Source organism: Stegostoma tigrinum, chromosome 5 (genome assembly GCF_030684315.1).
Source record: "Stegostoma tigrinum isolate sSteTig4 chromosome 5, sSteTig4.hap1, whole genome shotgun sequence".
In the NCBI taxonomy this organism is placed as follows: Eukaryota; Metazoa; Chordata; class Chondrichthyes; order Orectolobiformes; family Stegostomatidae; genus Stegostoma; species Stegostoma tigrinum.
Window position 1 is genome coordinate 11,584,333 of NC_081358.1, and position 27,430 is coordinate 11,611,762.

The following is a 27,430-nucleotide window of genomic DNA, read 5'->3' on the forward strand; positions in this document are numbered from 1 at the left end:
GTGCTTTATCCAAAGTTCAAAAACCAGAAACACCTTTTGAAAACAGATCCAAACAGAGCTGTAGACGCACTGAGTTCAGGCCCTTTGGGCAAAAAAAATGTCACTTTTAGGCCCATTTGGACCTGAACAGCCCTGAATGGACCTAAAAGAAAAGTTATATTCCCAAAAGGCCTGAACAGACCCATAACAGTTAGCGAATCTGAAAACCAAAAATATCCTTTATCCAAAAATCAATTGGTACCAAGGTTTTCAGATTAAAGATCCCCAACCTGGAGTGGTTCTGGAGGTTTCTGTATAATTTGCCTCTGTATTTGTTCTTCTATTGCTCTCTCACTAATCAAGGGTCAATTGTGCCAGTACTATGATAACAAAGACTAGAGGTGGATGAACACAGCAGGCCAAGCAGCACCATAGGAGCAGGAATGCTGACATTCTGCAGAAGGGTCTAGGCCCGAAACATCAGCCTTCCTGTTCCTATGATGCTGCTTGGCCTGCTATGAACATCCAGCTCTACACCTTGTTATCTCAGATTCTCTAGCATCTGCAGTTCCTACTATCTCTGACCAAGTACTGTGATGTCTTCAGAGATAGTAGGGAACTGCCGATGCTGGAGAATCTGAGCTAACATGGTGTGAAGCTGGATGAACACAGCAGGCCAAGCAGCAGAGGAGCAGGAAAGTTTGAAGTTTCGGGGAAAAAGGGTCTCGACCCGAAATGTCAAACTTTCCTGCTCCTCTTATGCTGCTTGGCCTGCTGTGTTCATCCAGCTTCACACCATGTTAACTGTGATGTCTTCTCTTGGTTCCTCAGTTCAACAAGACCTCATTTAATGATTGTTCTAGCCTGCCATCCTTCCTCATAACTGTGCTGTTCCTTTAACAATATTACAACACCGTCTCCTTTTATTCTTCTCTTTCTTCTATCCTTTACTGAAAACTTTGTCACCAGCGAGCTTGAATTGCATTTCTTTAAAGCATCTTTCAATAATAACTATATCATTTTATTAAAGTATCTGTCCTCCAGCTCATCTACTGAAGTTATTACACTCTTTGCATAGAAGGGTGCACTTTTAATTCCAGAAAAGGACTTCTGTTGTCTACTTTGTATACTATACTATTCCTGCCTTCAATAACTTACAAAATTTTTACCGACCACTTGCAGCTTTACTTTTGACCCTTTTGATAGTCAAGATCCCGTCCCCTTGCTCTTTCCATTCCCCTGCTGCAGTGTTGGCCTCAGTCTGTTTAGGGGCAACCTACCTGGATTTTGCAAGTGCTGTTTCTTCCAGACTGACCCCACTGTGCCCCCATCCAGTGCCATTTCTCCAGTTTTGCAATCATTTGCACTCTGTATTGCTATTCCATGTGTGCTGCACTGGAAGACCCACTTTTGTAATCTCCTTCCTAACTCTGCCTGCAGGACTTTTCTCCATATGTGATTTGCATAGCTTTGACTTTTTACCCTCCAGTCCTCTGCAGCTGTTCAATAACATCCTTGATCCTGGCCTCATGGAAGCAACATATCAATCTGGAGTCATGCCTGAGATTGCAGAAATGCTTGTTTGTTCCTTTAACAATTGAATTGCCTGTATAGCTGAGATGCTGTGACCCCCCTGGCTTTTGCTATACTTCCCAGGGAAGCCACAGCCCTCCCAGTATCTAGAATTGCAGTCAGTCACGGGCCAAGGCAGCCAATTTAAATTTTAAATTCACACCCTCCAACCTCCAGGGCTTTGGCAAAGCAAGAAGCCAGGGTTGCACAGAGACGTCTGCCATGGCTCAAATGACAGAAACTATCTTGTATGATTTATTTGCCTTTGCAGCGTGTTACAATAGGACCTGTCACATGCACAGCTGGTGCTGGGACACCGGTGCAGTTTGTAACCATCCCCCTGTACAATCGAACTTTCAATGGCAAAGGAAAGGGGTGAGCTCACACCCCAAATTCCACCTCACCTTGCATCCCAGACTATTAGTAAATAATCACCAAGTAATTCAGGGACTAGGCACTTATATTTGGTGACTTTAAATTTTCAGTATTGTTTCATTCAAAAGTACAAACCTAGAAGTTCTGGTTTATGGTGTCAGTGGGTGAATGTTTAATACTGGCATTTAGCATCCTACTTTCTAATGTAAGTAGCATAGAGAGAGAAGCAATATAAAATTGCTAGGTATTTGAGCTCTATTATTATCTCTAATTCTTAACTATTAACATATTACCCCAACAACACTCAAGAAGCTTGACACCATCCAGGGCAAAGCAGCCCGCTTGATTGGTGTTACATCCACAAGCATCCACTCCCTCCACCATCGACACTCAGTAGCAGCAGTGTGTGCTATCTACAAGATGCACTGCAGAAATTCACCAAAGATCCTCAGACAGCACCTTCCAAACCCACGACCACTTCCATCTAGAAGAACAAGGGGAGCAGACATATAGGAACATCACCTCCATGTTCCTCTCCAAGCAACTCACCATCCTGATTTGGAATCATATCATCATTCCTTCACTGTCACTGGGTAAAAATCCTGGAATTCCCTCCCTAACGGCATTGTGGGTCAACCCACAGCAGGGAGGACTGCAGCGGTTCAAGAAGGCAGCTCACCTCCACCCTCTCAAGGGCAACTAGGGATGGGCAGCCAGTCAGTGACACCCACATCCCACAAATGAATAGACTGTTTTTCTAAACTCTACAGGGAGTGCCTTCACCCCACAGACTCCAATGATTTGGGGAGGCACCCCACCATCTTCTCAAGAGAAACAAGGGATGAACTATAAATAGAAACCAAAAGAACTGCAGATGCTGTAAATCAAGAACATCAACAAAGTTGCTGGAAAAGCTCAGCAGCATCTCTGAAGGAGAAAACAGAGTTAATGTTTTGTGTCCAGTGACCCTTCCTCAGAACTCAGAACAATAAATGTTGGCTTTCTTAGTGATGCCCATATCGCAAGGATAAATATACATTTTTATAAAATAGTTCTTTTAATCTTTAAACTTGCAAACTCTGTTCAAGTGCCAGTAGATTAATTTGAGTTACAATAAAACCCAAAAGATGCTGATTTATCAGCATCTTTGCCCATAGTGCACAACATTGCTTAACATCTGAATGATGAGAGAGTTAGAAATGGAAAGCAGGATCTGCATTGCACCAATTGTCATGTTCTGATTACTAACACTGAGCAGCGTCCACATCCCACCTTCAATCCATAATCCCACTGAGCAAAATTCTACAAAGTGTCTGGACAGTTACCAAATGATGGTAAATTCATTAAACATTCACTCAGAATTGCAGATTGTTAAGGCTTGTGCCTTGCAGAACGTATACAGTGTACTCCACTAAGAGCTAAGTCAGTTCCTGCTCCATACAGCACCAACAAGATGTGATGCTCCTTAAAGTCTCAAGTTAATTACATTTATATGTACAAATAATACAGAATTTTTAAAAATTCAAAATTGTAAGCTTTTTAAAAAGTCTACACTCTTTTTGAATATCCGCCTTTGCATGTCCAATGAATCTGAATATACATTATGGATATGAATATCTGCATATACTGTGGAATTTAATACGCACCATAAATCTGAATGTATACAGTTAGTAGGATAATGGACATCGATTTGAATATACATGGTGAATCTTAGTATGCCATGTGTATCTTATACATTGTGGATTTGAACATACTCCCTGGATTGAACAATTGTATTATGAGGACAGGTTAAGCAAGTTTGGCCTATATTCATTGGAGTTTAGGAGGGGCAAGGGTGATATTACTCAAGAATATAATATTCTTAGGGGACTAGCTTGGATAGATGCTGATGAAAGAATCTAGAACTGGTATTGGAGGGGGACAGGGACTACAGTTCAAAATAAAAAGACTTCCATTTAAGACGGAAATGAAAAAGATTTTCTTTAAGAGGAATTTTTAAATTCTGTTCCCCAAACAGCTGTGGAGACTGCCTTATTGAATTTATTCAAAGCTGAGCTGGATAGATTTTTAATTAAGGGGTTCAAAGAATATGGTCAGCTACGTGTGCTGTGTCAAGGTCTGAAAGGGTAAATGCTAGGAAGTGCCTTAAGCACAACCCACTATGATTATGTGGCACTAAGATACTGAGAGAAAGGACTTATTCACATTTGGAAGTGAATGGACTTGTTCAGTGACAGGTATCATGGGTTTGTGTGGGGATGGTCGTTTCTCAACAGCTTGATTGAGTTTTTTTTGAGGAGTTGACAAGAATGATTGATGAGGGAAGGGCATTGGATGTTGTCTGCATGGATTTTAGGAAGGCATTTGATAGTGTATCTCATTTCAGGCTAACACAAAAGGTGGAGTCTCGTGGGAGTCGGAGTGAACTGGCTAGATGGACATAAAACTGGCTTGGTCAAAGAAGACAGACAGTAGCAGTGGAAGAGTGCTTTTCCGAATGGAGAACAGTAACTAGCGGTGTTCCACAGGAATCAATGCTGGGACCACTGTTGTTTGTAATATATATAAATGATCTGGAGGAAAATGTAGGTGGTCTGATTAGTAAGTTTACAGATAACAATAAAATTGTTGTGATTAGCGAGGAAGATTGTTAAAGGATACAGTGGAATACTGATAGATTGCAGATTTCGGCAGAGAAATGGCTGATGGATTTTAATCCGGACAAATGCGAGGTGATGCACTTTGGAAAGTTAAATTCAGTTGTGAGTTGTACAATGAATAGCAGAATCCTTAGGAGAGCTGACATATAAAAGTTGGCAAGTTATGTTACAACTGTGTAAAACTTTAGTGAGGTCACATTTGGAATATTATGCGTAGCTGTGCTGGCCACACCACCAGAAGGACATGGATGTTTTAGAAAGGGTGCACAAAAGGTTTACCAAGATGCTGCCTGGTCTGGAGGGTTTTTAGTTATCTGGAGTTTGGATAAACTTGGATTGTTTTCACTGGAAAGACAGCAACTTGAGGGGCGACCTGAAAGTGGTCTACAAAATTAAGAGAGGCAGGGATAGGATGCAGAGTCAGAGGTTTTTTTCACAGGTTGCAAAGGTCAATTGAGAGAGGGCACAGGTTCAAGGTAAGAGTGGGAAAGTTTAGTGGAGAAGTGGAGGGAAATTTTTCACATAGAGGGTGACGGGACCCTGAATGCACTGTCAGTGAAGTTGGTAGACGTGGCATGATAGCAACTTTTAAGGCATATCTTGATAGACACATAAACAGGAGGCAAACAGAGGGATATAAACTGCATATGGGCAATAAATAGCAGCACAAGGATGTTTTTTTTGGAACGGACATCAATAAATGAAAAGGATTAGGAATGGGCACAGGTTTGGTGGACCAAAGAGACTATTCCTGTTACATTTTATTGTATTCTATTATGTCATGTGGACTTAGTGGATGAACAGCTAAGGATCTCGAAGACATAATTCCTACCATCCAGGTCTTCCTCGTAGACTCTGTAATAAGAGCCTCTTCCGAGCACTTACCCTCCCATACACTATGCCATGCCAGTCCTGAAAGTCCCCAACAGGAAAGAGAGTGGTGACATATATCTACCAGAGAGCAGATACAAAATGATGAACAGTGGTAACAGTTCACCCTACAACATGGCAGACAGCAGTTTGGATTTAAGATCAGAATCAGACCAGCTCCGATCTTATTGAATAGCAGATCAGTCTTGATGGGCTGAATGGCCTACCACTGGTCCTTACTTGTATGATCCAATAATCTTTTCATGAGTTGAATAGGATACCAATGGCCTGAATATAAAATATGCATATACTCGGCAACACTAAATATATTTTGTGGCTCTTTACCATAATATACACAGGGCAACAGAAAAAAAAAACTGGAAGCAGATCTGGAGAAAAGTGTTGGGCCATTCAAGTTGATGACCTTCCATCAGTAAAGAGATGAAACGTTCTTGACTTGAATCATTAGCTCCCATTCCCTGTCTGATCTGTGGACTTTTTCCAGGCTTTTGTTTTGTTCTTGTTTCAGATTTCCAGCATCTGCAGTATTTTGCTTTTGTATCGTTCTGAGTGTGGATTGTGGATCTGAGTATGGATTTGCAACACCCCTTTGATCTGACTATGGACGTGATTTTCAGATAGATCGTGTGGATCTCTAAGATTACTATGAATCCAACTAAATAAAGTTGAATTGATACAGTTGAGGTTGTACCTGAGGCTCCATAAAACTAAATGTACAAACTGGATTTGAATATGTACAGTACAATTGGATTAACTTGTTTTGAATTGTTAGGATGTGAGGGAGTTTTCAGCAAAGTACTATTTGAGGAGCTTCTAGCTGAGAGAAAACAAGACTCACAAAAATCTCTTGCATGAGCTAATAAATAATACCTGCATCCTGAAGCCTGGCTACAATCGAGTAATGCCCTGAGGTGCCTCACGACATTGTCGATTCTCTTTATTTACTACACTCACCCTTAGAGATACACAGCTGAGGGGTATTACAGTTTCCAGTCCCATGATGCACTAAAGGTGAAAGGTCTTAAATAGTGATGTTAGTGGGAGGCGATGGCCTAGAGGTTTTATCACTGGACTGTTAATCCAGAGACCCAGATATAGTTCCGGAGACCTGGGTTCAAAACTTGCCACAGCAGATGGCGGAAGTTGAATTCAGTAAAATATCTGGAATTAAAGTTCTAACACTGATCGTGAATGCGTTGTTGATCGTTGGAAAACCCACCTGGTTCACCAATGTTCTTTAGAGAAGGAAACTGCCATCCTTACCTGGTCTGGCCTAACTGTGACTCCAGACCCACAGCAACATGGTTGACTCTTAACTGCCCTCTGGCGAATTAGGGATGGACAATAAGTGCTGTCTAACCAGCGATGTCCTCATCCTGTGAATGAATAAAGAAGAAAAAGAAATCCCCATTGCACCAGCAGCCACCCCACACTTTGCTGCATGTAGTCCTGGATTAGCTCTGAACTTTGGAATGTGTCAGTCTGCAACACTCAGTTTAGGATGACTTGCTTGTATTGAGAGACCGGCAAGTTTCAGGCAGACCAAACAACATTTTTTTTTAACCAGTTTGACAGTCCTTCAGGTGCAGTTGATGTTTGTTTTGGCATCTCTCCATGGGGACAGTCTGCGGTGCACAGAGCCCTGCATTATTGAGCGGCTCACAATGAGCTTCAACAAAACACATTGCACCTCTTCCCACACCTTCTTTGCAAAGGCACATCCCACGGGGGCGCGGACATTAATTTCGTCCCCAGCATAGACACCTTGAGGAGAATTGTGCAGAGGGGGTGAGACTCTAAGTGTGTAAGATAGATTTGACAGAAACCAGGTTTCATCTTGATGTTTGTTTGTAAGTGCTGGCAATGTTTCAAAAATCCAATGAGACATCTCAGAATGAAACATGTGTAGAGGACTCTAAATCGATTGCACTGTTTGTAATTTAAAATAGCTCATCCTCAGGCTGCATACTTAATGCGGAATGTATTTGCAAAAATGAAGACTGTTACAACCATATAAGTCAATTTTCTTGCAAGCTCTGGGTTGTTTAAGTTGAAATGTTTATATTTGCAAATTTTAAGAACAGAAGTATAGCAATGGAGAAAAAGACAAATGCCAAGTAATGTTTAAAAATAATTATCTAAATAATTGGATAAGTTATAAAGCTGTGGTGATGTTTAATTTGAACAAAGTCAAGGGCACAATGCCAATTCCATAAGACAATCAGTTTCATGGTAAGGTACACTTTATTTCCAGAAAGTACTGGAGAAACTCAGCAGCATCTGTGGAGAGAGAAGCACAATTAACATTTCGAGTCTGCAATGACTGTCTTCAGAATAGAGTTCAGAGATTCTAAAGAAGAGTTGTGTCAGACTCAAAACATTAGCACTATTTCTGCCTCCACAGAAGCCACCAGACCTGCTACCTTTCTCCAGAACGTTTTTTTTTCATTTCAAATTTCCAGCCTTCACAATATTTTGCTTTTACTCCTTCTATTTCCTTCTGCTTTCATCTGCCAGTGCCTTTTGTGCCTCTCTCCTTTTCCTGCTAACCGCCTTTCACCTCCTTTGGATGGGAATTTGGATTCCACAAACTAAATGCAGGCGGCACTTTTGCACTCAGCTGATAAACCACACACAACATTATATTTTGCTGTTTCTGCAGGGTGAAAAGGGTGAGCCTGGAGCTGTTGTTGGTGCAGATGGATCTCTGATGGCCACACGTTCAAAAGGCCAAAAGGTAGGTATGAGGAAAAGGAAGAAGATGTTTTTAATTGTCCGATTACTAACCCTGCATCCAAGATTTCTTAATAGCTTGAAATTCTAATTATTGCCCAAATAACTAGAATCTGTCCTTTCCTACAGGGTGAACCGGGTCCACAGGGACCTCCTGGACCTCAGGTAGGAAGTGTTTTTGTCTTTAGGCATTGTTCTGCCGAACACATCAAACATATTTTACCAAACTTTGGAGCTGTTCCTCCTAGATGGCACTTCACATAAATGAGGAGAGTTAGATGAAATGCAGAAGCATAATACCAGAATAGCACTGAGGATGAGGGGCATCTGTTATGTGAAGAGATTGGGGAAGCTAGCATTGCCGTCCTTCACACATAGGTTTAGTGGAGAAGTAATAGAGGTGTTCAAAATTGTGAAGTGTTTTGATAGAGAGATTAGAGAAATCTACTTCCACCAGTTAAGAGGGCTGGTAACCAAATGCATTACTTTAAAATGTTTGGCAAATTGAAGATGATGGGAAAATGATTTTACATGGTGAGTTGTTTTCATTTTCATTTGTTCATGGGACATGAGCTTTGCTGGCTGGGATGGCATTTATTGGCCTTCGCTAGTTTCCTTCAAAAAGGTTGTGGTGAGCTGCCTTCTTGAATTACTGTAGATCCTCAATGCTGTTGTGTCGGAAGTATTCAGGAATTTGACCCTGTGAATGCCAAAGGACATTAGTAAACTGAGTGGGTTTTTATAACAACCATTTTATGGACACCATTCAACTGTTAATTTCAGATATTTATTGAATACAATTCCAATTGAATTGCTGTAGTGGGATTTGAACCAGAGTCCCCAGAAGACATTGGATTCTGAATTATTTGTCCAATGACAATACTACTAAGCCATTACCTTCCTTACAGTTGGATATGCCACATCTGAAAGAATGTTGGAGCCACATTCAATAGTTATTTCAAGAGACAGCTAGATACATCATTGAAAAAAATTACATTGACAGGATTATGGAGAATGTGCAGATGGATGGATAGTTCTTTCAGAGTCAGCATTGACACAATGGGCTGAATGGCCCCCTTTTGTCTTGTTTATTTTTCTTTTTTTTTTAAATTTCCTTTCCATTACCTCTAATATTTACAATCAGAATCTATCTCCTGTTGCATTCTGAAATGGCTTTGCATTAGATCTCAGGGCAGATGCATGTTATTTCACAGCTGGTCTGTCTTATTATGATTCATAATCATGAGGTAGGGTAGTAAAATCACTGTACCAGTACTCCAGAATGCCAGGCTAATGTTCTGCAGCCATGGATTCAAATCCTATTGTGGCAAATTTGAATACAATAAAAAAGCCTTGAGTTAACAGCTAGTCTAATGGCGACCATGTATCCACTGCTGATGACTGTGAAAACTCATCTAGCTCACTGATACCTTTCAGGGAAGGGAAATCTGCCATCATTGTCTGGCCTGGCAAATATAATCCAAACGCACAGTGTTATGATTAACTCTGAACCACTGCCTGAAATGGCCTAGCAAATCACTCAGTTACATCAAGCATTATCAGTGTCCCTACTCCAGAAGGCTGCAGCTGTTCAAGAACATGGCTGACTATAACCTTCTCTGGGGCAATTATGGATGGGCAATAAATGGTGGCCACAGTGGCACCCAAATTCCATGAACAATATTTTTAAAGACACAACTGATGCTACATGTTTGATTAGACACAGAGCGGTGGGCATGTGGAATGTGCTGCCGGCAGTGGTAGTGGAGCCAGATGCTTTAGAGACTTTTAAGCAACTCTTGGATAAGCACATGGAGGATAATAAAATGTAGGGTAGGCAGGGCAGTTTGATTTTAGTAGGATAATAGGTAGGCACAACATTGTGGGCCGAAGGGCCTGTACTGTGCTGTACTGTACTCTGTTCTATGTACTCTTTATGCCACATTTTCAACATCGCAAGTTTAGAATTCAGTAAATGTTTCAGTTAGATTTATCCTACCACCTTCCAGAGTGAAGACACGTTGGAACAGCTGCTAGTTAATCCTGTCCACAGAGTTACCAGATGGTCATCAACTTGAACAGTGTACTGCTGGCACAGTACAGTGTCAAATGTGAGATTGTGAATGATTAAAATTTAGTTCTTTACTAAACAAAATGGATTAACAACAACAGAAGTTGATAGAAAAGCCCAGCAGATCTGGTAGCACGTATGAAGAGAAATATGGTAATGTCTCAGGTGGAGTGACCCTCAGAACTGAAATGGATTAACAGTTCTGATAACAACCAGTCTGGACATGCATAGCAAACAATGATGTGCTTGTGCACTTGATTACTAATCCAGAGACACGAGAAGTAAAGAATTTGCATTCCATTTTAAAAATCTAGAAGTATGTAATTAAGTATGTGTTAAAAATGACCACAACGCAAAGGACAGTGAACCCAGCAGATTCCCATTTCCTACAAGGAAGCTTTGTTTGCTGTGTGTCCTACATGTAACTCCCGTGCCAACATCGTAATAGAATTCCTACAGTGTGGAAACAGGCCCTTTGTCCCATCAAGTCCACACTGACCCTGAGAGCATCCTGCCCAGACCCATCACTCTATAAAGCACCTAATCTACACGTGCCTGAACACTACAGACGATTGAGCCTGGCCAATCCACCTAGCCTGCGTACCTTTGTACTATGGGAGGAAACTAGAGCTCCCAGAGGGAACACACGCAGACACAGGGAGAATGTGCAAACTCCACACGGACAGTAACCCGAGGGTGGAATCAAACCTGGGTCCCTGGTGCTGTGAGGCAGCAGTGCTATCCACTGAGCCACCCTTACAAGGCACATTCAACATAAGGCATTATGGTTGACTCTTAACTGAACACTGAAATTGCCGCAGAGAATGATTCATAAGAAAACCTTTTGTGTAGATAAACATTGTCCAAGTAAATGATGAAAAGTGGATTCATTGAAGGGCTTAAATTGGGTAAAACTGACACTAAGATGATGCGTACTATATCTTGATTTAGCTAATCTGAACCAAAGCTAGATAGTTGTCCATTTTAAGGATCAGCATTCAAGTGCTTGGATCAATAAATGTCAGTCTCACTCCAAAACATAACTCACTGCGATCACACTTCACCACGGTATTCACAAATGTTGCAGGTTCAGAGATACCATCTTTAGTTTTAGATATTGCTTGCTCAAGTAAAAACAAAGATCCCAGGTTTTGAATTAAGTACAGGGAATTACTTGGCATATTTTCTAAATGAGGGATGTAGATGAAGGCAACAGTTTTTGGCCTTTGCAAAGGTGTTTTGGAGCTATTCGGGCACATAAAATTTCTTCCTGAAATAAAGGCATTTACAGTAATAGTAAATTGTTTTTGTAGTTTAACGTAAAACAAAGGGATACGTGGATCAATGTTGTTCAGAAATTTCATAATCATAAATTTCTTTTCAGGGTCCGCTGGGACTTCGAGGACCTAAAGGTGAATTTGGCCTTCCTGGTAGACATGTAAGTTTATTCATACTGCAGAATGGGAAGTCAAAATTAATCGTTACATCATCTAAATCCATTGTTATTTCTTTGCAGGGTCGTCCAGGAATAAATGGCAGAAAGGGTCAGAAAGGTGAACCTGCAGCAACGCCCTTGGTACGTGCGGTCTGGTGAAACCTCAGTATTGTGCAGTTTATTTTCTATTAAAATTCTGCTGCCTTTCCAAACGCGCCTTGGGCATTGTATATCCATTAGGGTTGTCAACTGTCCCATAGTGGCTGGCGTGTACTGGAATTGGTATCAATGACAAGAGAAAGTATTCCAGAAAATTTTAGAGCCATATTTTAAATATATCAGTCTCACAATTTGTTATTAGTAGTCACCAAAGAAAGAAAAAAAAGACGTCAACAATGAAGCATTACCCCACAGTGACTTAGGGCTGGAAGGATGAAAGGGTTTGGGGAGAAGGCGGGAACAAGGGACTAAGGTGGATGATCGGCCATGATCATACAAAGTGGCAGAGCAGGCTTAATGGCCTACTCCTGCTCCTATTTTTCTATGTTTCAATATTTCACTGTGATGTCACATCTAGCACAGTATCCCCCAATCAGATTCAATCATTCAACCAAACAAAAAATTGCTAGGAAGGTTTTAATTGGATGGGACTTAGGCAGGCTGTGATTGGTTTGATTTGAGGGATCGGACACCCTAAGCAGTGAAGTGTTAGTGTGTGCGTGTGAGATTAGCAATGTGCAAGGGTCCAGTGAGGTCAGGCTTAACTGTGATGTTTCCACTCAGAGGAATGCAAGGGAGCTGTTTGAAGAGTTGAAATCAGGCACGCATACTTATCAAAACCAAAAGAACTTCGGGTGCTGTAAATCAAAAGCAGAAGTTACCAGAAAAGCTCAGCTGGTCTGGCAGCATCTGTGAACAGAAAATCAGAGTTAACGTTTCGGGTTAGGAGGAAGGATCAGCAGACCCGAAATGTTAACTCTAATTTTCTCTTCACAGATGCTACCAGACCTGCTGAGCTTTTCCAGCAATTTTTGTTTCTGTACCAAGCATGCTTATCATCCTGTTGACATGCCCTTCTTGCTTAGTGACCCTGTCATTTTAACCACATGCATGCCACAGTTTGTCGAAGCTCCTGTTACAGGCAGGCGGGAAGAATGGATGTCAAATGTCTTCTTAGCACTCTCTATTTAGGATTAGCCTTGAAAAGTTGCCATTCGAATAAGGAAAGGAGAGCTCCTCTTCCCAGGGTTGAAACAAAATGTCAAAAAACTTTGGGATGTGCTGGGGGCAGAGATTCATGTAGTTCAGATTTAGCTTGATTTGGTAGAGCACAATTAGAGGGACATAAATTCAACACAACTCAAATGGAACGTCAAAAGCTGAATAAGCAAATTATTTGCAGTCGGTTTTGGCAAAATTCTGATATTCAGATCTGTCTTATCTCAAAGTGATGGGAAGTGTTCTTAACCAGCCCTTAACCATTGGCTTTCACCAGCATCTGTTGGACTATGAGCAGACACAGTTGGCAATCCCAATTATCCAAGTGGGTGTTTAATTTGTACAGTATCAGCCAGTTTAATGCACTGCTCTGAGAGAGCTGAAGGTCAGCCAGCTTGTTCCTTTTTTCACCATATCCACTGGCCTTGTTTGGTCAGCTTAAGACAGGATATGCTCCTCAACCATAAATGCTACCAGACAATGTTTTCTCTTACCTTGGTCCTTTGTTTTTGGATATTCTTAGTCCCAATATCCATTGCTTGCAACTCATAACATTTCCTGCAAAGTTGTCTCTATAATATGCTGAAGCAACTCACCAATGCCTCTTCTACTGGACTTTTCCAACCCTTGACCTTCAGCACCTGGAAGGACTAAAAGCATCAGGCTAACCAGGAACACCACAAACTCCAAGTCAGACAGTATCCAGCCTGGGACACATATTGCTCAGTTTTCCCATTGTTATTGCTGCATCCAAATCCTGGAACTCCTGACCAAACATACACTGCACATACTGCATCAGCTCAAGAAGGCCGGTCACCTCCTCAAGGGCAAGTTGAAATATGCAGTAAATGCTGCTAATCAATACTTTCTGTTTAGTTTATTGATAATTGAATGAAACCCAATGACCCCAACAACATTTTAGACACTTCAGCAAGAAATGAGGAGTAGGTTATATTCATAGGAACAGTCACAAGGTCAAAAGCATCTCTGAATAATCAATGATCTATGTCTGTTGTCAGAGTCCTGCTGGATTGCCAGGACTTCCCGGACCTCCAGGACCTCCTGGGCCTCCTGGTCGAATCCTCAACATAAAAGGGGTAAGTTATTTATATGTAATGTGGGTCACGCATCATTCTTTAAATATTTTTCCTTTGCCTTTGTAATCTTTTAATTATCCATATATGTTTTGCTTTGTGCTTGTTTTTATTTACAATTCATTTTCCTCCAACTTTGAATAGACAGTTTTTCCAGTTCCTCCCAGACCTCACTGCAAAACGCCTGTAAGTTAAATAAATAATGACCCGATCACGTACTGTCATTTGAAAGCTGGTCTTTAAAATCCCATTTGACAAATGGAAACTCAACAGTTGATAACTCAGCTGTGACCTAGTGCTTTCTTCCCTGTTTAATGTAACTGCCTTGAAATATCTCTCCTTATGCCTGTGCTTGTCTTGAATGTATTGCTTAAACTTCTAATGCTTTGAAAGTAAGTTTGTTTTCCTTATTAAAAATTACCTTGAGCCTTAAATAGGCAGTTGCGGTGAACTGACCTTGATGTCTTGTGCTTTAACATAATATTGAAGAATTGAACAACCTAGGGTAATCTTCATCCTGTATGGCCAGTGGCACAGTCTCAAAATTGAACCCTCAGGGGAATGTGATCTGGTCGTTGCGCCTCACATTTCCCAGTCCAGACTAGCAGTTTCTGCATGCGTTGTGCTGTCGTTGATAATACGTACATAAATCTGTCATCTAACATTCTAGTTTTCTGATATGTCAACCAAAATGGGTTGTTGCAGAACAGATTCGGAGCTCATAAACCTTTGTAGGTCCAGTGACTGGGTTAGCAGCATTGTGAGCTGAGCGGAAGGTGGGGGCTGAGAATTCTGCGATCTTTCTGCCTCTGCCTTGATTAGGTCAGTGCAGGAAGTCTCTTGGATGGACCCCACCAGCAATTGAAGCCCTCAGGACTGCCACACCACCTCGGGTAGTCAACTCACATTGAGCAGCAAAACGTGAGGCTGGATGAACGCAGCAGGCCAAGCAGCATCTCAGGAGCACAAAAGCTGACGTTTCGGGCCTAGACCCTTCATCAGAAAGGGGGCTGGGGTGAGGGTTCTGGAATAAATAGGGAGAGAAGGGGAGGCGGACCGAAGATGGAGAGAAAAGAAGATAGGTGGAGAGAGTATAGGTGGGGAGGTAGGGAGGGGATAGGTCAGTCCAGGGAAGACGGACAGGTCAAGGAGGTGGGATGAGGTTAGTAGGTAGATGGGGGTGCGGCTTGGGGTGGGAGGAAGGGATGGGTGAGAGGAAGAACCGGTTAGGGAGGCAGAGACAGGTTGGACTGGTTTTGGGATGCAGTGGGTGGAGTGGAGGAGCTGGGCTGGTTGTGCGGTGCAGTGGGGGGAGGGGACGAACTGGGCTGGTTTAGGGATGCAGTTGGGGAAGGGGAGATTTTGAAACTGGTGAAGTCCACATTGATACCATTAGGCTGCAGGGTTCCAGGCGGAATATGAGTTGCTGTTCCTGCAACCTTCGGGTGGCATCATTGTGGCACTGCAGGAGGCCCATGATGGACATGTCATCTAAAGAATGGGAGGGGGAGTGGAAATGGTTTGCGACTGGGAGGTGCAGTAGTTTGTTGCGAACTGAGCGGAGGTGTTCTGCAAAGCGGTCTCCAAGCCTCCACTTGGTTTCCCCAATGTAGAGGATGCCACACCGGATACCCGCTCCCTCCGCTCCAATCCCAACCTCACCATCAAACCCGCAGACACCCACTGCATCCCAAAACCAGTCCAACCTGTCTCCGCCTCCCTACCCTGTTCTTCCTCTCACCCATCCCTTCCTCCCACCCCAAGCCGCACCCCCATCTACCTACTAACCTCATCCCACCTCCTTGACCTGTCCGTCTTCCCTGGACTGACCTATCCCCTCCCTACCTCCCCACCTATACTCTCTCCACCCATCTTCTTTTCTCTCCATCTTCGGTCCGCCTCCCCCTCTCTCCCTATTTATTCCAGAACTCTCACCCCATCCCCCTCTCTGATGAAGGGTCTAGGCCCGAAACGTCAGCTTTTGTGCTCCTGAGATGCTGCTTGGCCTGCTGTGTTCATCCAGCCTCACATTTTGTTGTCTTGGATTCTCCAGCATCTGCAGTTCCCATTATCTCTCACATTGAGCAGCAAGCAGTTACCACATGGCCAGTCTAATGAGCGAATGCTGTCAGGGCTGCTTGCTGTTTCCCAGGTGGGGGATTCCTTGTTTAAAGGAACTGCAGTGGAGGGATCCACCACTTACCTTAATACTGGCCCTCCTTTCCCACAGCTCCCTTTCCCCAATCCCCATCCAGCCCTCACACGCTTGTGGCCGGGGTCTTTTGGTGAACCTATTCATCTCCCTGAGTACATTGCTGACAGCTCCTTCAATATACCAGAGACGGGTCTTGTAATGACTACTTGGGAAGGAAGGACATCTGTCGCTGGCATTCTTAATCCAGAGGAGGTCCCAGTTGAGAGGCTCTTAATTAAACAGGGCATCCCAAAGGGAGGTGATATAGGGCTCTCGCTGGCTGTCTAGGTGACAGTTGAGTTCCCATTGCCTCCATTAAATAGAGTCCCAGTATAGCCCCGGCAGCTCTTAAAGAGCTATCCAATCAGTCCCATTCCCTGTGCTCTATGTCCTTCAGCCTGAAAATCGATTGTTCTCTAGTCAGGACAAACAAAGGATCATTTGAGCTTATTCTTAATTCAGTGGTGTTGTGACCCAGAGACTCACTATCACAAAGTGTTCACAATGTATTCACTGCAATCTTCATGCTGATGCAATTCAGCGTGAGACAGAACAAGAGCAATTTTCAAAGGCTGCTTTATCAGAAATGTGAAAAATCTTGTCAATGGACCTTGAAAAAAGCATGAATTTTTTTTGTAAAAAGATATTTTTGGCATGGTGCATGGCATTGGCATGGTGGTTTGTTTTGTGTGATATGATGACTGATTCCACACCCTGGCTGACTCATGGTGCAAACTGTGTATTGTGAACTTTCTTGTGCATAGAAAAGTCTCATACAGCAGAGTCTGGATAAACACAGACTTCGTCTCAAAATTCCCCAGTGCTTCCTACCGCACAGAAGCTCTCAATTAAAAAGAGTATTTCTCAATACCCTGAGTGTTCATAAAGACTCAACTGTATGATCCTAAACTTGCTTATGAAAATAATTTGTCCTTGTTTTGTATTTCCACTTATAAAATCTTATAATCAAATCAGTGCCAAATACAATGCGGGTTATTTTGTTAATGCAGAGCTTAGATTCTTTAAAGAAATTGAAAGGGAATTAAGTAAAGCATCCATTAAAAATGGGAATATTGATTTTCCAGTGGTGTTTCTATACTGGTCTTGTGGCATGATACAGTTTGTTTTCATTGGTATCTTCTCTCTTTCCCTCCATTTCTTATCAGATAAATGGTCATTTGAATCAGCAAGTGGATTATAATTTCCTGGGTAAGCTGTTGTGCTCACCTCTGCAATAAAAATGTTAAATTGACTCCATTGGATTTTCTGGTGTTTAGTTTAGTCAATAGCAAACACACTGGGTCCTCTCTCATTCATTCAAACTGTATGTACAATTGACCAGACTGTCAGTTAACAGAGAGGAACACCAATGATACTGTCTCTTCAAGAATATCACCCATCCTAATCATGTGTTTTCCCCATCCATACAGTATACAGTTTGCTAGCCTGGAGAATCTTTTTATTGTTGAGTACATCTATTATCAACAATACTTAATTCCATTGTATTTATTTTTATACAATCTCAGTTTTTTTGTATGCCTTATCCTCTACGTTATCCCTAGCTATGAATGGAGCTGAAACACTTACTAAGCTCAGACACCAAGCCTCAAAATTACAGGTCTTATAGAGGAACCAAGATTGGTGCAATCATTGGTAGGATAAAGTGGCTAAGATATACAATAGATTCCAAGGAATGGTAGTTATTTGGAGGTCAATTAGCATCCTTGAATAGGGTGCTGTTGAGAATGGTGTCTTGCAGGTTCTAGAGGGATGCATTTTGTTGACAGAATTAGAAAATTAGAGGCACAAGCTTCAACAAGGGTGTGAAAATAATAGCATGGTGACTTTTAACATGAGAGATGGAGTATTAGAGACAAGAGGTTTGGTGGGTGACTAGAGATTGTATATTAATGAATTTTGAGGGGACAGATGGGGTACCGGAAGGATAGGCTCACTGATGCTTCTCTTCATTAACCATCCTTGTAATCTTATAAGACAAACACTTCTTTTCTTACAAAGTGAAAATAAAATAATTGCCAATTTAGGTGATTGGAATAATCTGATTTCTAACGGGAGAGATGAGTCAGTCACAGATGTGCCTTTCATTCTATCCTTTGGAAGGAAGCGTCTTGGGCTGAAAGTTTTGCTTAACTCAGAGGCCAGAAAACACTGTTGGACCGTAATCTGCAGAGTAATGGACCGGGAGTAACTAACGTACATTTAACAGCCATGAATGTGTGATTCAGTCATCCAAGATGACAAGGACTGTGGCGCAGCTGTGATTCAGGGTGCCTTTATCATTCAGATTAGAAGGCTGTCTCCTACAATACTTGTTACCATATTGATACATCACTGGTATGTGGAAAATGAGAGTGAAAAGGGATGGTTAATTCCACTGGAGTATGCATGGTCTGCTTAGTGCCTTGAATGCAGGACTTGAACAAACTTGTCCATCTGTTCTCTTTCTCATGTGCTAGGTTACTGGGTCTTGTGATCGTTCTCAGAAAGATAGGGATGGCAGTGCAGGCAGCCACGGCACAATGTTCTTAAAGTGACAGTGTTTCTAGGGCTTTTCTTAAACTTCCTAGAATTTGATTGTGAAGCTTTGCAACTTTTCAAAAATTAGGATGGTTACATTTAGGAAATGTTAATTATTTCAGCAATTTGATGAAATTAATATGAAATGTAATTTGTTTCATGCAGCATATTTAAGTTATGGATTATGGATTATCATCATTATGGATAATTATTATTATTATTATGGATAATTAGCTCAAATAGAGGAGTGCTTTGTTTTCCAATAAAATGTAGGGCTGGACAGTTTCAGTATGAATAAAGTCTTTACTAATTTAAAAAGCAGCTAGAAATTGGATTAGAGATAATGGGAACTGCTGCTTTTTGGGTAAGTAGTCACATTTTGTAACTTATGTGTCTTTTCAGATCGACCAATCAGGTCTGAATAATTGCAGCATTGAGTAGTGCACACATCTCTCCTTCATGCTGCTGGCAGCTTCAATGCTCAGGGTACAGGGCTGCGGGAGTCATGGTGTTACGGTGGACAGTGGTATTGTTTGGAATCCAGATGGTGCAGCTAGCCTGCTGTTCTTAAATGCAGCGTGTCCTTACTAAAGGAAACTGAATTGAACAGTATCATTGCAATGTCAAATTTGGAAAACCAAACACCATGGCTCAGAGTCATTCTGTTGTGATGGATGAGCCGCTGAAAGTATTAGCGATGTTGGTGAGCAGGAAGAAAAGATATAGTAATTTCATATGGGGTACCAGGAGGCCCTCAAATACCAACATTAGCAGAAAGTAAAAGCAAATGTTAAGGCACATCTACTCCAAAACCCAAGGAACCTGACAGCAGTGCCACAAGAACAGCAAGTGGTCAGTATCCATCAGTACATTCCCATGATATATCCCACTAACGAGACCACCCCTGTCTTTCTTGCTGCTCAATATAATACATCCCTATCACTCACCCAGCAGCATTCTGTAGTTCTCAGGGCTGTCGAATGCCAACCAGATCTCCACTTCTTGCTCAAATATCTTCCAGCCTCACAAGCATCTCCCACTGCCTTTGTACATCAGCTACTCAGCATTGCAAGGCACATCATGCAAACACAATGCCGTACAGCCATTGGCAACCTACCCTCTCTCTAGCAGGACAAGGAGGTTGTAGCATGACAAAACTGGTCAAGAACATCTTGATCTCCTGGGCCATGTGGAGGAGCTGATACTCCTCATAAGGAGCCAGCTGCAACTGATTCTGCAGTTGCCAACGTAACTGAGAATCTACTCTTCCAGGACAAGCAGCCCATTTGATTGGCACAACATCAACAAACATGTACTCCCTTCACACTGACACTCAATACAACAGTGTGTATTATTGTACAAGATGCACTTCAGAAATTCACCAAGGCTCCTTAGGTAGCACTTTCCAAACCCACAACCACTACCATTGAGAAGGATAGAGACACATAGGAACACCATCACCTGCAGGTTCCCCTGCAAGCCACTCGCCATCCTGATTTGGAAATACATCATTGTTCCTTCCCTGTCACTGGGTCAAAATCCTGGAATTCTTCCCCTAATGTAGAAACATAGAAAATAGGAACAGGAGTAGGCTATTTGGCCCTTTGAACCTGTTCTCCCATTCAATATGATTGTTACTGATCATCCAAATGGGTACCCTGTTCCCAAATTCCCCCCTTGCCCTTTCTTTCCCTTAGCCTTAAGAATTATATCTAACACATTCTTGAAAACATTCAATGTTTTGGCTTCAAATGCTTACTGTGGCAGAGATTTCCAGAGGTTCACCACTGTCTGGGTTAAGAAATTTCTCCTCATCCCAGTCCTAAATGGTCTGCTCCATATCCTTCAACTGTGACCCCTGGCTTTGAACTTCCTGATGATTGGGAACAACCTAACTGTGTAGTCCCTGTTCAAACTTTAAAGGTTTCTATGAGATCTCCCACACCTCATTATTCCAATGTATTTGTGGATCTAGCACATGGACTCTAATGGTTCAGGATGGAATCTCACCATCACCTTCTCAAGGGTAATTAGGGATGGGCATTAAATGCTGACACTCACATTCTATGAGTGAATAGAAGAAAACATCCTACTACTTGACGTGATGAGCAAGCTGCAAGTCATGTGACCAAAGACCTCATGTTTCCCTCACATCAACTTTCCCCTTTGAGTTCCTATTGTTGTACACCTCAGAACTGCCTCCTGTCCATCTACAGCAACAGCAGCAGGACGAAAGAGAACAACAGCACAGCACTCGATCTGTCACCTGCTACTTGCAGCCACTAGTGCAGATAGAGCATTGCCTGGGAGTCGAAATCATCATGTAGTGTATGATTCTAGAATGCATGAACTACAGCCAGGTCCAGGTGAAGGGTTGACTGCAGGTGAAGTTACAGACAAGTTCTGTTACAGAAACTTCAGATATGGATCTTGATGAGACACTGAGATGCAGGAGACATTGGTTGTTCTGCCAGGAAACCTGAAAATATCAAGGAGCAGGGAGGAGTTCAGCTCCAACTCAGAGAGCATAGTGTGGGGCATGCCTCTCTCCACAGCCTCTGCTTCATCTCCTTGCCATACTGCAGATGCAGAGAAGCCACCATGCATGCTGTAGCCTTGGTGTGGACAGGGTCTTGATTCCTTTGCCCTTTCACAGACAGGCCACTTCTCAAGCCCTTTGGACACGAGAATGCAACGACACTCTCTGGCACATCCAGAAACTCACCTCCAAACCTCCCAAACCACTGCAGTCCAGTCTTACTTTTTGAGACAAAAGGCTTAAATACATTACCCTGCCTGCAATTTCAGTAATCCTAGCAGAGGGTCCACCTTCACAGCTGATCACTGAAGAGTGGTGAACAAATACATACACAGGGTGGGAAAAATGTACTGGTGTCACATTAGCAGCTGATTTTGACAACTGGATTGTGTCAATTCAGAGCCTTCCTGCTCTAACCCTCCTGCACTGCACCTGGGAAACACAGGAAGGCTGCAGTAATAATGCTTGAGACAGCATTGCGCAACTAAATGTTTTGCTCCATTTTCTAATGGCTTATTCTAAAGTTGAAATCAACATTATCAGTGCGGCAACATCCAAAACAATTTAAATTATAACTGAAATTATCAAAGGCTGAACAGATTATCTCTGTCAAACTTGTTGGAGCAAGTGTAGCGGTGAGTCTGCTGTAATATAGTAGCTTCAGACCTCAGGAATGTCATTAAGCAGCAGCAGCAGGAATTTCTTTGATCATCTTTTAATCTTTTGTGCAGAGTAGCAGCTTGCTGTAACATGGCTAGGTACAAGAATCAGCAAGAACACAACTGCGCAACTCAAAGAGATGACTGATCTGCTACCTGTCAGAAGAGTAGACAAGGTGGACTGCCTCCTGTCTGGCTCACACAATATATTAAAATTCCATAGATGCTAAAGTGAAGAGGGACATCAGATGTTTTTCGGAATGCCGTCCCCTAGTTTGCACAAAGCTACCCCCTTCAGCAAACTTTCTTTCAAAACGTGCTTCCCTTAAAATTGTATCCGTAAGCCTTGCCAGTACACACCGCTAATTATGGTTATGTGAATAATATTGCACCATCTGGTTTTTAAACTAAGGGGTAAACAAACTTGCAGCAGTTTAGCGATAATTGCCTATGTACTTTCTGAAACATATCGTAAACAATCATTCGTTTCCCAAAGGGCTGAAGGGAGAGAAAGGTTCTTTCGGATTATTTGGACCAGTTGGCAGTAAAGGTGAAAAGGGGGAGCAGGGTACCCCAGGATTGCCAGGTAATGTCCTTTTCTTTTATGTTGACATTTTTATTTTTGTTGTTTTCTGTGTAAAGCGTCACAACCGGTTTTTAATGGGAGAGGTTTTAATGACCACCATGTGGGAGTAATTTTACTGTGGCAGATATTGTGCAAGCTTAATGCAACAAAAAATATCTAACTTTGCGTCAGAGCTACAGAGTTCCCATCCTCCACAGCTGGCAAGCTGTCTGTGATTATTAATGTATCATTCACTTTGTACTGGCAGGGGGCATGGAAAGAAACCATAGTCCCAAATACTTCCACTGTTTACACGTTCCTTATATTCCACCTGTTTCCCACTTCCTACAAGCTTCAACCCTCCCTTTTCTATCCTTCAGAGTTGGAACACAGGCTAAAATAATTTTCTTTCTCAAGGGCTCTTAGAATCATAGAATGCCTACAGTGTGGAAACAGGCCCCTCGGTCCAACAAGCCCACATCAAACCTCAGCGCATCCCATCCGGACCCATCCCCCTATAACCCACCTAATCTACACATCCCTGAACGCTACGGGCAATTTAGCACAGCCAATGCCCCTAGCCTGCGCATCTTTGGACTGTGGGAGGAAACCGGAACGCCCGGAGGAAACCCACACAGACACGGGGAGAATGTGCAAACTCCACACAGACAGTCGCCCGAGGCTGGTATCAAACCCAGGTCCTTGGCACTGTGAGGCAGCAGTGCTAACCACTGAGCCACCGTGCCACCCAAGACCTCTTATTTCGGGATATTTTTCATTCTCAGCGACACAGTTGAATTACAAACACTTGTACAAAGCCTAGAGTCATTGAGGAAGTTACAGAGTTTGTACTGTACAAAGAAACACCCTCCGGTCCATCATGTCCACATTGGTCTTCAAATTCCATCTACTCTAATCTCATTCTCCAGCTCTTGTTGTCTTGTGTTATGGCATTTCAAGCGTTCATCTAAATAGTGCTTAAATGACAAGGATTCCCACTTCTACTACCCTTTTGGGAAGTGTGTTCCAAATACTCACCACGTTCTGGGTGAAAAATGTTTTGCTCCAACCCTCCTTAAATCTTCTGCTCCTTATTTTTAAAATGTGACCTCTATTACTGATACCTCTACTAAGGGGCAATGTTTCTCCCTTTCTACCCTCTCTATGGCCGTCATAACTTTGTACACCTCATCAGATCCCACCTCAGCCTTCTCTACTCTAAAGAAAACAACTCCAGTCTATCTAATCCCTCTCAATAGCTGAATCGCTCCAGCCCAGGCAACATCCTGGTTCCTCTGAATCTTGTCTACACACTCTCTGGTGCAATCACAGCCTTCCTAGAGAGTGGCGATTATAACTTTGTTTTTATTTACTTGTGGGATGTGGCCATGTCTGGCTGGCCAGCATTTATTGCCCATCCATAGCTGCCCTTGAGAAGGTGATGGGGAAATGCTGTAGTCCATGTGCCATAGGTTGACCACAATGCCCTTAGGGACACAGTTCCAGGATTTTGACCCAGCATCAGTGAAAGAATGATGATCTATTTCCAAGTCAGGATGGTGAGTGGCCTGGAGGGGAATTTGCAGGCTGTGGCATTCCCATCTATCTGCTGCCCTTGTCCTTCTAGATGGAAGTGGTTGTGAGTTTAGAAAGCGCTGTCTGAATATTTTTGGTGAACCTCTTCAGTGCACCTTGTAGATAGTACACACAGCTGTGACTGAGCATCGGTGGTGGAGGGAGTGAATGCTTGTGGATGCACTGCCAATCAAGTGGGCTGCTGTGTCCTGGATGGTATAGAGCTTCGTGAGTGTTGTTGATGCTGCACTCATCCAGGCAAGTGGGAGTATTCCATCATACTCCTGAAATGTGGCTGGTAGATGGTGGACAGGCTTTGGGGAGTCAGGAGATGAGTTACACCCTGCCATATTCTTAGCCTCTAAGAATGCCAAGATGCACGAATGATAACCCCAAGGATGTAGACAGTGGGGAATTCAGTGTCGATCACTGTATTCAATTTCAAGCAGCAGTTCATTATAATGTCTCTTATTGGAGATGCCGAGCAATGTGTAGCGCAAATATTACTTACCACTTGTCAGCCTAAGCCTGGATATTCCCCAGATCTAGTTGCATTCGAATATGGGCTGCTTCACTATCAGCAGACTCATGACTGGCACTAAACGTTGTGCAAATATCCCCACTTCTGACCTTAGAATCAACATAGTATTCTAGCTGTGGCCTAACTAATGTTAAATTCAGCTCCATTATAACCTCCTTGCTATTGTATTCACTGCCTTGGCTAGTAAAAGCAATTATCTCTTATGTTTTCTTAACTAGCTCATCTGGCCTATCCTGCTGCCTTCAAGGATCCACAGGCAATCACACCATTCCTGATCCTTTGTACTTCCTAGGGTCTGCCATTCATTGTCTACTCCTTTGCCTTATTATTGCTTCCACAATGGGTCACTTCACACCTTTCAGGATTAAATTCCATTTGTCACTGTTCAGCTCATCTGACCAAACCATTTATATCATCATCTGGTACAAAAAAAGAAACTGGACAGACCAATGGGCATCAGTCTAGGCCTGAGAACTGACACAGCAAACTCAGCCCTATCAATCCTGAAAAGTCATCCCTACTAACATATGGGAGCTTGTGCCATAACCGGGAATATTGTCCCACAGAACAGCTAAGCAACAGCCTGACAGGGACATATTCATACCCATGGACTCATACCTTACAGAATATGTGCTATCCACCATCAGCACCGTTCCACCAGCAGGGCAGCACACCATAGATGATGATACAGCAGTATACAGTCAGGAAGAAGTTGACCTGGGACTGCTGAACTTTGACACCCAGACCCCACGAAGTCTCACAGGATCAGATTAAAGATAAAAAGGAAATCCCCTGCTAATTACCATCTACTAATAGCCAAGCACCACCACCTTGCCCACTCAAACCTCCAAGTTGAACATCACTTGGAGGAAGCGTGAGAGTGGCTAGAGTGCAGAATGTTCTCTGTATGGGGGACTTCAATGTTCATCACCAAGACAGACTGTGCAGCACCTTTTCTGACCAAGCTGGGCAAAACCTGTAATCAAAGCTGCCAGACTGGGTCTGCAGCAGATAGCGAGGGAACCAAGGGGCAAAAATCTACTGACTATGTTCTCACCTATCTACCTATCACATGCACATCTGTCCGTGACAATATTGGCAGAAGTGGCCACTGCACAGTAGATGTGGAGACAAAGTCCTTTCCTCACTTTGAGGATTTCCTCCATTGCATTGTGCGGCACTATCACTGTGCTTAGAACATGGAAGATAGATGGACAGCACAGGAACAAGCCCTTCAGCCCATGATGTTGTGCTGAACATGATGCCAAATTAAGCTGATCCTTTTTTCCTGCCCTTAGTCCATATCCTGCCATTCCTTGCATATTGATGTGCTTATCTAAAAAGTCTCTTAACACCCCTATCCTATCTTCCTCCACCACCACATCTGGCCGCACGTCCCACACTCCTACCACTCTGTAAAAGAACTTGCCCCTCACATTTCCTTCGAACTTTCCCCCTCTCACCTTAAATGCATGCCTTCTAGTTTTAGGCATTTCAACTCAGGGAAAAAGATTCTGACTGTCAACCCTATCTATGCATCTCAATTTCATAGACCTCTATCAAGTCTCCCCTAATTCTCTGCTGCTCCAGAGAAAACAACCCAAGTTTTTCAAGCCTTATCCAAAAGACTATACTCTCTAATCCAGGTAGCATCTAAAAAGCAGCAATGTGCTTCTGAGGCTTTATAAAGCTCTAGTTAGGCCCCATTTAGAATACTGTGTCCAATTTTGGGCCCCACACCTCAGGAAGCACATACTAGCCCTGGAGTGTGTCCAGCGGAGATTCACACAGATGATCCCTGGAATGGTAGGTTTAACATGAACGGCTAAGGATCCTGGGATTGTACTCATTAGAGTTTAGGAGGTTGAGGGGAGATCTAATAGAAACTTACAAGATAATGTATGGTTTAGAAGGGGTGGATGCTAGGAAGTTGTTTCCATTAGGCGGGAGAACGAGGACCCATGGCACAGCCTTAAAATTAGAGGGGGTAAATTTAAAACTGAAATGAGATGACATTTCTTCAGCCAGAGAGTGGTGGGCTTGTGGAATTCATTGCCACGGAGTGCAGTGGAGGCCGGGACGTTAGATGCCTTCAAGGCAGAGATCGACAAATTCTTGATCTCACAAGGAATCAAGGGCTACGGGGAGAGTGCAGGGAAGTGGTGTTGAAATGCCCCTCAGCCATGATTTAAATGGCAGTGTGGACTTGATGGGCTGAATGGCCTTATTTCCACTCCTATGTCTTATGGTCTTAAACCTCTTCTGCACTTTCTCCCAAGCTTCCACATCCTTCCTGTACTGTGGTGACCAGAATTGAACGCAATACACTAAGCAAGGTCTAACCAACGTCTTATAAAGCTGCAATATGGCATGCTATACTCAGCTCCCTGACCAATAAAGGCAAACATGCTATACACCTTCCTAACCACTTTTACTTGTGTGGCTACTTTCAGGAAGCTGTGGACTTGAAACCCAAGATCCCTCTGCACCTGCCATTAACTGCCTACTTTTCCTTAACATTTGATCTCCCAAAGTGCAGCGCCTCACACTTACCCAGATTAAACTCCACCTGCTCTTTCTTGCCAATATCTGCAACTGATCTGTATCCTGCTGCACCCTTTGATGACCTTCTACACTATCGACAAGTCCACCGATCTTTGTATCATCTGCAAACATTCCAAACCCACCCATCTACTTTTTCATCCAAGTCATTTATATATATCACAAACAGCAGATCCCTGTGGAACATCACTAATCACAGGTCTCCAGCCTGAAAAGCAACCTTCCACCA

The 27,430-nt window shown here is 42.8% G+C and overlaps 1 protein-coding gene across 5 annotated transcripts in view; it reads left to right on the forward strand.

Annotated features, from left to right (window-relative positions):
* The window catches only part of LOC125451525 (collagen alpha-1(XV) chain-like), a 243,159-nt gene that overhangs the window by 194,191 nt on the left and 21,538 nt on the right, over positions 1-27,430 (forward strand). For 4 of the 5 annotated variants that reach the window (XM_059645829.1, XM_048528708.2, XM_048528706.2 and 1 more), the window contains 8 exons: positions 8,140-8,214; positions 8,340-8,375; positions 11,666-11,719; positions 11,798-11,857; positions 13,954-14,031; positions 14,173-14,214; positions 17,389-17,431; positions 22,455-22,544. In XM_059645829.1, the coding sequence (XP_059501812.1) occupies positions 8,140-8,214; positions 8,340-8,375; positions 11,666-11,719; positions 11,798-11,857; positions 13,954-14,031; positions 14,173-14,214; positions 17,389-17,431; positions 22,455-22,544 (478 nt within the window). The remainder of the gene's footprint in view (positions 1-8,139; positions 8,215-8,339; positions 8,376-11,665; positions 11,720-11,797; positions 11,858-13,953; positions 14,032-14,172; positions 14,215-17,388; positions 17,432-22,454; positions 22,545-27,430) is intronic. The other variant, XM_048528707.2, reaches the window with a different exon arrangement.